General features: G+C 41.7%; 1 protein-coding gene across 1 annotated transcript; it reads right to left on the reverse strand.

Annotated features, from left to right (window-relative positions):
• Positions 1-346: 346 nt before the first annotated feature.
• On the reverse strand, positions 347-4,416 carry LOC124049929 (trans-1,2-dihydrobenzene-1,2-diol dehydrogenase-like). The gene is made up of 7 exons (XM_046372105.1): positions 4,240-4,416; positions 4,007-4,118; positions 3,740-3,903; positions 2,561-2,813; positions 1,771-1,895; positions 1,425-1,575; positions 347-1,003 (listed from the first exon to the last, which is right to left on the reverse strand). Exons 1-7 carry the CDS (start codon positions 4,327-4,329, stop codon positions 894-896), a joined length of 1,005 nt encoding a protein of 334 aa, XP_046228061.1. The 5' UTR covers positions 4,330-4,416; the 3' UTR covers positions 347-893.
• Positions 4,417-12,529: the final 8,113 nt, after the last annotated feature.

Genomic DNA, 12,529 nt, shown 5'->3' on the forward strand with positions numbered 1-12,529 from the left:
AATACATTTTTTCTTCTTCTTATGTAAATATCTGCAGCATTTGAGCATTATTAATTACACAATCAAATAATAAGAAGAATGATGTTGTTGCTAAATCAAGATTTGTGATTTTGCATTGATGGACTGCATCCTGTATGAAGAAGACATCTTTCAGTTTTTTGGAGCCCAAAAGGTTGAGAGCATAAGAGAGTATAAGATGAGCCATGCTCTTTGCTGACTCATAAAGACTTTTTTTCCGCGCTAACCTTGAAAAGCAGACAGTGCAACCTATTTTTGTACAGAGAGCAATGATAGAGCGTGAATCAATCTGTGCACGGCTGTGGGGGTCAGACATGACAGAACACTTTGATTCAAATGTGCCACTCGAAGTCTCTTCTCCTCTCCAGTGGGTGATATTTGAAATGAAACAAGGCTTTCACAATCATTCTTTTATTGGATTCATCAATCACACGCCTCACAGTGACAGCTGCGTTTGATTACTCGATGGTTACATATGGTTGCTCTATTTGTTTACATTGTGATTTATCTGTTTTTTTTGTAACGTTTTCAACCACATTTGTTTTCACTGACAGTGTTTGTGTATTATAAGGTGTTTGGAGCTCTACTAGTATATGAAGTATATGGAACCAAGCAGTAATCAATGTTCCCAAGACTTACATGTTCCAATGATTAGGTAATCTGAAATTGATTGCAGATTGTACCTTTAATTCAGTGGCAGCTGACTGTGTTAGCAAAGTCGCAGTAGCCTCAGTGACAGCCTCTGCTCAGGCTTTGTCACACAGTGCCATGAGTGATCTACTTATACCACAGACTCAAAGCCTGTCCCGAGCAGCTCCCCGCCGTTCCGTCTGAGTAGTTTAGGTCAGGTGAAACAGCCCAGCTTTGGAGTGATTTCACTGGCTGTCCTGGCTGAAAGCAACTCCCACCTGTTTCCTGATTTCATCCATGATCTCTGTCAGTAAGATGGAGTCTGCCAGAGGCATCCGTGGGCTCTCCTTAAGTCCTGTGAATAAGGAGGAGTTCAACAGGAAAATCAGGCTGACTAAAGAGACATGTCTGTTTATAACCACAGTTAAATTATGCACATATTCACAATGAAGCATAAATTATGTCAAAGCAGGGGCGTAAAGATTATGTAAATTAATTTGGCAAAAACCAAGATGAGCATAAGACTGTATAAGCAGGAGGACATTCCAAGGACTGATAACAGTGCAGATTCTGAAGCAATCCGATGAGTGCGTTTGTGTACGAGTATTCATCACAATTGTCACCAGAAGCTCTGGGGAAAGTAACTGTTTCACCGCATTGCACCGTCTTCCTTTCAAACTCAACTTATGTCTGAAACGGTGGTTTGGACTGGGACTGTTCAAACAATTTCAGCTCTTTGAAGACAAATGCACATCTTTCCCTTAACCGTGACCTACCTTTAAGCAGGCACTGCCTCACTTCCTCTGCCTCATAGCGAAGCCCAGTGCTGTTGGTGAAATTCAGAGGGAGGCAGGGTTCAGGCAGAGGATACTCCATCTCCTTGTCGTTCACCACAAGTGTGGTAGGACAGTGCATGGGGCCAAGAACCTTCAGAGGTGAAGAAGAGGACTGTTAATTTAGTCGCTCAACTCGCAGTCATGAAGTGCAGTGGGCATGGATCTTTGTCTGAATGCTTCAGTTTAATTACACGTGAAGGTAATTCAGCAGTCAACTCAGTTTTTGGATGTCTCAATCTGTTCTTAATCAAATAAAATGTTCTTGTACAAGGCTAGCATGGCATACTTTAATGGAGCCCTTGGTGCCGCTGATGACAGCGTCGTTCGGAAGTCGAGCAGCAATTGAAAAGGCACAGAGGGCCATCCTGTTCCTGGAGAACTTCATCACCACAACCACTGACTCATCCACTCCTGCCAAACATTTTAAAACAAGTAAATCACTGTCAAGAAAAGAAAAAAAAAAAAAGCAAGCAGTAAATCAATAATTAAATCAATAATTAAATGCTATTTAATTCAATTTTTTTATCAGTTGACTTCAGTTAGGTAAAGTCAGTTCAGTTCCCTTTGGTTTTTTGGGAATGTTTATATATACATATATATATACATATAAAGAGAAGGCAATTTATTATTATTATTATATTTATTATATATTGTTGTTAAATATGCTACATAAAGGGAAGCAAAAGTAAAAGAAAATGCTTATTACATTTATAGCGTGGTGTGATGTTCTTACATTGAAGGATATCTTGCTGTAAGACATGCAGTTACATATTCCCCTGCCACTTTTACTGTATTACTGTATTCTCTGAGGGGGATTTGGATTAGTGTGACATTTCAAAGATAAGTCTGGGACTTTCTGTGAGAATAATTCTTCCCTGAGGTGTTTACATTTTGGACAGTTCATAAAAAAGTGATTTTTCTGTCTAAATTTCATCCGTGTCACACTACGGATTCTTATTTCTTCCTCTTCGTTCATGGTGAGTGGTTTCAATCGGTGATCACTGATTCATGCTGTGTGTTTAATGATGCTAATCTACATCCCACCTCTGCCACATGACCTGTGTGCTGAATCATACCTGAATCAAGCAGCACCCCTGTGGCCTGAATGGACTCTGGCCTCTCTCCATTGAACGCCATCAGTACAAACTGCAGGCAGTATACTCCAATGTCAAGCAATGCACCACCACCCAGCTCCTTCTCCACTGAGCGGGGGATATGCAGCTGAGGGGAGCCGAAGTAGGCCTTTACCAGTTTCACCTCTCCTACTGCCTCCTCTGCCAGCAGCCTGCGCACCTCAGCGTGCACGGGGAAACAGCGGGACCAGATGGCCTGAGAGGTGACAGTACAGGCAACTTAGCAGCACTGCAACAGTAAACACTTCACAGTGGAGTTTAACCTAAGCAGCGGTTTACTACCACAGCTCTCTACTGCCTCCACCTCCCATGAGTACTGCAGCAGATGTGCTGTTCAAACATGACAGGACAAGATGTTTTCCTGTAAGAGTCATAAATTCTCTGTGGACATTCAGAATTTTGATTCCTATGCCAGTTTCTGCTGCTTAAAATTTCTGGACGTGTGGCACTACAATGCATCTAATGACTTAAAATTTAATGAGATGTGAAATGAAAACTTAAACATCAGTAGACCGCAATGCAGCTGCTGTAGCAACTGTGTTTGTGACATGTTAAAGAACAAGTTTGACATTTTGAAAAATACACTTCTTTACTTTCTTGAAGAAGGATAGATGAGAAAGTTGACTCCAGTCTCATGTCAGTGAATATACAGACAGCAGCTGATTAGCTTAGCTTAGTTTAGTTTAAAGACAGGAAAAAGGGGGAAAGACCTAGCACTGTTCTTTCTGAAGGCAGCAACATCAATCAACCAGCAATTCTCAAACTCACTAATTAACAAGTTAAATCTTGTTCGTTTAAAAGTCTGAAAACGAAAAGAGTGTTTCAGACTGGAAAAGAGGGACAGGAAAACAAATAATGCAAAGAGTATTGCCCAAACTGTTGAACAGTTTGTTTAAGAGCAAAACAAACAAAAAAATAATTACAAAATATTTTTCTGAATATGACACATTTGCATTTCTATAGACACAAAAGATGAATGTGTGTTAAGAATAGTACCTTCCAGCTTTCATCTGTAAGCACTCATTCATTTTTGCACAAAACCTGCACCTCCAATGCCCCCAATGCCAGCATGTGGCCACTAGTCAAAGGTCAACATGAGTGACTCAATCCTTTCAATTGTACCTCCATCAGGAAGACATTGCTCTTCTTGGCTGCAGCAACAAGGTCTTTCACCTGTCTGGAGTTCATGGCAAAGGGCTTCTCACACAACACATTTTTCCCTGCCTTGAGGAACAGCAGACCAACTCGCCAGTGCTCTGTGTGCAGCACTCCCAGGTACACAATGTCTGTGAGGACACAAATGTTCCAGGCTCGGTTTCAGACAGCAGCAACAACAACATGCCATTATCTCTGCCTGTGCAGCCAGGCCACTCATAGCTCTTAACTCACCAATGTTTGGGTCGTTGGCCAACTCCTCATAGCTGCCGTAAGCCTTAGGAATACCATGCTTCTTGGCAAACTCTTTGGCACGCTCCAAGCTCCTTGATGCAATAACTGCTATCTGTGCACAGAGGAGAAAAACACACACACATTCATCACGATGATGCTCTGTCAGTACCTCTGTTTATTGCAAGGGAGACATCCTGCGTGACAATGGAGATATAGTGTTTGGGATAGAGTACCTGATGATCTCCAGGAGGCAGAGTCTTCATGGCTACACTGAAATCATGGCTGATCTTCCCCGCACCACAGAGTCCCCATCGGGTTGCCATGTTGAAATGGATGGTAAGTGACAATTGAGAGGGTTGGTGCTTCAGTAAAGATCCTGCTGGTGAGTTGTGACCTTGGGAAAGGTTGCACGTTCTAAACCGTCACGCCTCAGAGCCAACAGCACTTGAGCGAGAAGGCTCCTGCATTTATATGTTGGGGAGGCATGATGTGTCACCTTCCCACAAACAAACTGCTGTGTTGTTGTGTTGTTGCTGACACAGGCCTTTCGGGGCGGGCTGAAGTGGTTTGTACCAGTTGTCTCTATCAATATGTTACAGGGCTATCAGTGGGGCTCTCATCATTAACGCACAAAGGGCAGGGGAGCACAGTTTAATGTGTACAGGGCGAGGGCTTACCCATAAAATAACACTGCCACAGTGGTTAAGGTCATATGTTGGAACCATTGAAACCATGCATGCATGCTTTGTTTCCTACTGAGAGAATCACTGATTAGCCTGCGACAACCACACAGATGCCAATCATTAAGCCAGAGTGTTGGGTTGTGGGGATAAGTAGATATGCTTGGTTCACAGAATGCTCATGGAGTGCACAGCTGGACAGTTTAACTGGTCAGTAAGCTGAGCCAGGATGACTACGGAAAAGCATCAGCTCAGTTGCCCTTGAGCTAAATATTATCCATTTAGCAAGACAGGCAGTTGTGTAAACTTCATGCCACGTGCTGCCAGTAGAGGACACTGTGTTGTCAGCAGAGTTTACTTTCTCTCCCAAGCTCTGAGGAGTTGGATTGGCTCAATGTTAGGAATTAAATTAAGGTTTGCAAAATGAGGTGAACTAAGAAGATCTGGGGGTCACTGATCAGTTCCAAACAAAAAAAAAAAAATATTGGGGGGGAATTTTTGTCTGGGTAGATACATTCAGTTTGACATTAATTCACCAAGTGTTTCACATTTTAAACATTTTGTTATAGCAATAAAATATACTGTAAATACATACACATTTAATATTGCATTCAATTTGACCTCACCCAAATCAATATAGTATATGATTTCCTGCTGCAACTATATAATGATTGGATTTAGATGAGAACATGGTGTCAGCAACATCTTCATTATAAAAGAAAAGGAACTTTATCAATGATTCTCCTTGCTGGCTGCTTTCCTTTTGTATTTCACTTCCAAATGAATTCTGGGAGCTGTGTGCCGTTGTCATAACAACAAGGTGCCAGCTGGGCAATTTGTATGCAAATGGCATTAGGCTTGGCCTGATATCCCTGCCTATACCGCAGGACCTGGTTGCTATGGGAATGCCCATCTCTTCATGGATTAATTTTTACTTTTTTTTAACTTTTTTTTCCTTCTTTGGAGGAAAGGAAGGAAGGAAAGGACATAGCAGCATTTCTTTGCCAGGGCCACCATGTCAGGCGAAAGGAAACAGGTAGAAGAGTGTGGGAGGAGGTGTAACCTGATAAGTTCAACTAGACTTCTAGAATTGGTGTGAAGCAATGAATTGGTTCTATGCTGTCTGTATCAAGTGCCAGCAGACAGGCACACAGCACAGAGGCTCAGGTGGTCTGAGGATAGTGATCTGGACAGGACTTGGACAGGGTCGCCGGACAGCCATGCACAGGGACCCCACCACTCTTAGCCTCAGCTGAGCCATGGATGTCTATTTTTTTAGCAAAGACTGGAAGCTCAAAATTTCCTGCTGAGACCTGCCCTCCCCTGCATGAGCTCAAGGTCATGAGGAGAACAAGCCTGTAAACTGATTGGTCTTTCAGTAGTGGCTGAAGAGTGGATATCAGATGGTGGAGTTTTGGCTCCCAGATAAAAGCGGATGGTAAAGACGGCTTCAGAAAGTGAATAGTGATGAGCCAAGCCGTTCAGAAACCTTGCACGTGGAAGGAAGCCGGCGCCTCATTAGTTCAGCATGACCAAGACGATTGCCTTCCACTCCTATCACTTCTCACTTCTTTATTTGATTAAGAATTCATGCATCATCTCTTGTCTGCATCCCTATTGCACCAGGATATAGAACAATGGCATCAGATGGTCATATGACTGGTCATTTCCTCAGAGGGGGTGGATGATTTTGCCTGTGAAGGTGGTTGATCACAGTAGACAGTTTTGCTTCACACATTGTCATGTCATTTTATCTGTGTAGCTTGCTGTCAGACAGACTTTGCCCCCTATGTGTCAGCGACAATGGCAATGCACCAGTGTTACAGTAAAGCCACTAAACTCAAACCTGCTAACAATCATGTCAATACATATATATTTTAGAATGCCATACAAGAACGTTACAACGCAAACATTTAAAACTTGTAAACTAACATGATGTATACAAAGTTAATCTGTCATTTGAAAAGAAATATTGATGTTGTTTGTCTCTTTGAATTCAATGCAATTACAGAACATAGTAATGGCTACATTGCAGCTTTGCAACCCCAGTTGCCAGTAACAGTTTCATATTTCATCAGCAACTTCAAATTAATGGGAAATAAAAAGGACCAGAGAGAGGCACCCTAATCCTATTTTGATTGATGCGAATATGCAGAGGGTTTATACCCCCCTCCTCCAGCTGTCAGTGAGTAAGTGAGAGCCATCTTGCTGGTGCGTATTTTATTTGGTGGGGGAGAGGAACTGTATTGCAGCAGTTATGGGAGCACCATCGCTCCTTCATCTCTGTCTCAAGGTCACTGCAGAGAAAGGGTGACAGGCTAGACAAGCGCCAGGAGGTGCCAGCCATTGTGAGGGGAGGTTGGGAGCTTGATGAATGCAGGGAGGGAGAGGGAAGTGTGCAGCAAGGAGTAATATGTGTTTTTGTCAACACTACAGCATGTTCTGATGATATATGTATATATATATATATATATATATATATATATATATGTGTGTGTGTGTGTGTGTGTATATATATATATACACACATGACAGAGGAAGACTGAGAGGAGAAAGCAGAAATGGGAGGCTTTGAGCTGCCCAATATTGTCCTGGCCCTTTGAGAGTCCTATCTTTGTCCGCAGCACACACACACTGGGAGGCTGAGCTGTGGAGCAAGAGCAGACTGGTCTGGAGCTGGCTTAGCAGCCCTTCATCTGGATGCTTGTGCTGATGGGGAGGGGAGCGCGATATAGAAAGAATACAGTCACAAGTTACCATTCTTCATTTTGACCCCATCTCCTTGTGGTTTTTGTCAGCCAAATCCACATTTACCAAAGCATGACGAGTTCTCCATGGCTCAAAACGCTCTACCTGAGTGTGACCGAACAGTGAAGACACATTAGGCGACATGTCAGCAGGCTGGCTATTTTATAGTTGGTAGTCCCTGAAGCTTGGTTGCCTGTTGAAGGTCTATGTTGTGCACTGTTATTAGCACAGGGCAGAATAAGCTAGCAGTCTATGGTATGCACTGTACACATTGCTACCCAAATGTCCCTTAGCAATGTGACAAAATCCTCACGTGTGCACCAGCACTCGACTATATTTAAAGATAAATTTACTTTAATGCAGCACTTGCAATGTCACATTTTACTGTATATACACAAAACACAAAACAGGCATTATCAGGTATTATTACTCTGTGCCAAAGTTGCAGGGAGAAATACAAGGAGAATGGGCTTACCAAGGTGAGCTTTTATGATCATAAATGTGCTAAAGTATCTCTTCTTTTTCAGTGATGTTTACAAGTAATGGGAAAAGGGGAAGGTTTTTTCCATTCAACAAATAAATTCCCTTGAGAAGAAGGTTTTGCCCTGTGGTGAATGTTTATTTCTGTTTGAGTGCTAAGCAAGGAGTTTACTCTATTGGTGCAATTGTTCAACAGCAGTAAGTACTATCTGTCTCCGTTAACAGCAGCCTCAGCTGAGGCAACATGGAATACACACTGTAACTCCCTTTCCCTTTTTTTCTTACTGTATAGCTCTTTACTACACACACACACACACACACACACACACACACAAAACCAAAAGGAAGTTGTGTCTCTATCCAAGTCCACAGTGGTGCCACTCGTATCTGCTGGCTGAGATTGTGTGAGGTGATATGGAGTCCATCACAGAGCCCCTTGCTGAGGTGAGAGCGGTACACATGCCAGGAGCTGAGACACAGGACAGATACCACCCTCTATCACCCAAGTGATTATGTTCATTTGGGTTTGAGGAATGTCCATTAAGGAGGACACATCCATCTTGTCCTGAGGTGAAGCAGAATCAGGGTTGTGATGTCTACATGCATTTTTCCAGATGTGATTACAACAGAAGTGTAACTGCTGTAGGGTTGTCCAGGGTGTTGAATACAGAACTGCAGCACCAGAGCTGGTGGTGGCTGAGTGGTTTTGCTCATTAGCACTTAAGAAGAGCACATGCATGCTAACATTTGTGGGCCCACTATATGCTGGAGGCTCCATTTAATCTCAATTTAATCATCTTTCCAAGTGAGCAGAAATCTCAGCATCTCACCCATAATGACTCAGATCTATGATATTGAGAAAGTAGAAACTAGGAATGTTATATTTCTACATATAGCATTCAGGAAGAATGTTTTTTACCCTGGTTGTTTTTATATTTATATAGTGTTGTTTTATATTTATAGTAGTTACGTATTTTGTAGGTTATTAGGCTTATACTGGGACCAGGGAAACTAATTTTGTTCCACCTCATGTTTCTACATGTATGAAATGACAATAAAGCTCCTTGAATCATTGATAAAATAAGGTGTGCACACACACACACATACTCACACACACACATAAACATTAATATTTTTCTAAAATTAAAACAATGTTTATTTGATATAATAATTAAAATTAATCATAATAATTAATCTTTTAAGTTCACAAATTCTTGTTTTTCTACAGAAACATTTCCTCAGTTTAGACCTCTCTGAACAGCCTTCTTCTATCACCTGATAGAAAAATTGCTCACTGAGACCAGTGTAGCTGCTTCACCCACCTTCTGATTTGCCACTCCATCAGTGGTCTGTATCCCCCCTGTTGGCCAGTCACACTGGCTCCTCTGCGGGGTGTCTGAAGCCATTAAGCAGCCTACACACTCCTCTGCTGTGTCTCCCTGTTTAATTGACTGATAGGGCTTGTGATATTTTTATCAGCTGTTCTGTGGTGGATGGCTGCCGAGAGGGTGTGTATTTGTGTGTGTGTGTCTTTACGTGTCATGCCTCGGTACACCTCTGACAAGAGAGCTGCCTGCTTGCTGCAGGAAACCCTGTGCCTCTGTGCACCTGCATATCAAACTGCGTGACCCAGCCTCTCAGCCGTGACATAGCTCACAGCGTCCATAACTAAATTCGGCTTTGGCTTTGACTCCTCATTATCATTGTGCCACGGATAATGAATCTGTGTCTTAAACACTTTGGAGTTTTGTTGAAAACAGTCGCATGATTGTAAATATTTCCCCACATCCTTTGTAAAGCTGTTGTTCCGTGTTGCCATAGGAGAATGTTTTCATACATTCGAAAAATGGCTCCGGAAAATACGGTGGATGGATTTATCACCTCAAGCCGGTGACACTATCAGATATGGTGCCTTTTCCTCCACAGAGACTTTCTATACAGATACAGTACACAGGTTACTCTGACCCCCTCTCTCACACACATAGCCAATGCTAGCACTTCCCTGTCAGCTGTTAGGTTTATTAACTGGATGCTTGTCCTCAGTTAAAGTGATTTAGGGATGAGAGGGGAGGAAGATGTGTCAGGGGGGAGAGAGAGAAAGAGAGAGAGGGAGGGAGAAACAGCAAAGGATCCTTATTGGAGTTCCAGAGTCTGCTAACTGCAGACCAACATAAAACCAGGGAAAACCAATTTTCTCTTCTTTACAGCTGAGTTTTTGGCAGGGGATTAGGAAGTGGATTTCACCTCGCTGGGATCTCTTTGAGTCTTATGTCTTTTTTTATTTATTTTATTTATTAATTATTGAATTCGTTCAGAAACTCCCTCCATGCAGTGTAAGGCATTTCACTGCAGTCACTCCACACTGATTGGATACAGCCAATTAGTCACACTTATCTCACAAAGCAAGCACTATTTCTCCTAAGATAGGGTATGTGTAAAACTCTGAACCCTGCAATAAATTAGTTAAAGAATTAAATAGACACCATCTTTCATGTTCAGTCTCGATCTTTTTAACCATACTTTATAAATGGACACCAGTATTAATTCAGTCACAGCAGTTACCATTCAAACAATAAGATAAATAAGAATCTGCTGCAGTTTGAGAAGAATATACACAATAAATAGAAGTTAAGTCAGTAGCGTTTCTGTTCTTAAATGGCATGTAAGTCGTTTGCCATATTAACAGGGGCAGATTTGCCACTCAGAATCCTTATAATTGGCCTTCTGAATGGATCAATGGATCTTTGTGGTTTGTCATTTCTAGCCTGTAACCGATTGATTTTGTGTGAAACGATGACATGTTGCTCACAAGTTTCATCATCTGTGGCTAGCAAGCTAATTAACATTTACTCTGTAAGTCAGTTAAAAACGCTGCCTTTTTAATACTCCTATATTACTTACATTTTAAAACAAATATTTGGTTAAAAGTATGTTACCTAAAAATGCAGACCTGATGACCTTGGGACAATATTTCGAGTATCATATTGAGTTGCACACTCGCCATTTTGCAACTCACCCATCCAGCACGGGTCTCTTTACCTCCTCACTCAAGGAACCAAAAAGCCTCTTACTGTTGATATGCATACAGGTTGTATGGCTGATGTGATGTTTAAAAGACTGAGGTCAAATCTGCATGATCCAAGGAAAACATTCTGCATCCTTAGCTGACAACCCAGAAGACACTGCTTTGAAAAGAAAACAGAATTGCTGTATGACAGTGGAGTTAGTCATGGTATTACAAGTATGATAATTAAAAACATAGAATAAAACTCAACCAGTTTTAGCTCCTTGAATTACAAGCTGTTCGTATTTTTTGCATTTTTTCATATTTTATGATATACAGTATATACAGTATATTTTCACTCTTCATTTTTAACATCGCAAAGGAAAATAATTAAGACTTTTAGGATGAAGACTATCCAGTGTGTTGGTCATAATGCTGTAAGGCTGACACTTTAGTTTGATTTTCTACCATAGAAAAGCATGACAGAGCTCCAGTGCTACACAGTGGGGCAATACTGCAAGCAGACATTCTCGTGGTAATGGGACCTTTTTTTAAAAAAACAAAACAAAACATAAGCTTAACATCACAAACTAACATAGTTAGCTGTTGATGTGCACTGTGGTCTTGAAAGTAATGCTTTTTACCACTAGGTAAGCCTAGATAACTTCCCATGCTAACAATTTATTCCTACGCTTTTGCTTTTTTGTTAGGTGTTGGAAAGGACATACATAAGAGCATTACTGCTATACACGCTCTCTAAATTCCAAAGTATTGGTAAATGGAGGGTCATGCACTCCACTTAATTTTTAATCTTAATTCTTAATTCTTCTTCAACTTCCCTTCCCTAATACAGTTGCTAAGCTATGACTGGACAATAGCAGTCAATTGAGCAGATAGGCAAGCAGAGAGCAAGAAGACAGAACAACAAAACTGCTGACCCCTCTAGACATAAGAGCAGAAAGGCAACATGCTTTTAATCTAAATTTCTTTGTGGTTGACACATAAAAATCCTGAAATATTCAGCTGTGCCAGTATTAGAAAGGAGGCAGAACTAGATGTTCAAAAACACCACCTTGTTCTTTCCGTGTACGCCCGTCTCTTCCTAACACTCTTCAGAAACACACACACACACACCCACAGTAAACTCACCCTGGCCACAGACACACAGGCTTGCTCATCACCTCACAGGTCTTTTTCTCTCCCATGCACAACCCTCTCACATCCTCCCCTCCTGCTTCTTACACTATCTCTGCTCTGGGTTTTCTCCTTCACCCCCTCCTCCATCTCTCTTATCACACACAAAACACACATTTGCACATACTGACATACTTACAGCTTTTGTGTCCTGGTACACACAGATGCACACACCCATAGACACAGCCAAAGCAGCACGGTCACACATCTAAGCAGAGACATACACACAATGCAATTTTCCCCACTCCTCCCTCTTGTTGTTTTTTCTCTGTTTTGCTCTGGGGAAGCTGGCACCATACTGTAACTGTCTATTGTATCCATTGCTGTGAGCTATGTGGTTACACACTCAGCCATACACACACACACACACACACAATTACATGCAATATAAATCTTGCATATTTGCAAATAAAAACG

Source organism: Scatophagus argus, chromosome 1, assembly GCF_020382885.2.
Source record: "Scatophagus argus isolate fScaArg1 chromosome 1, fScaArg1.pri, whole genome shotgun sequence".
Taxonomy (NCBI): Eukaryota; Metazoa; Chordata; class Actinopteri; family Scatophagidae; genus Scatophagus; species Scatophagus argus.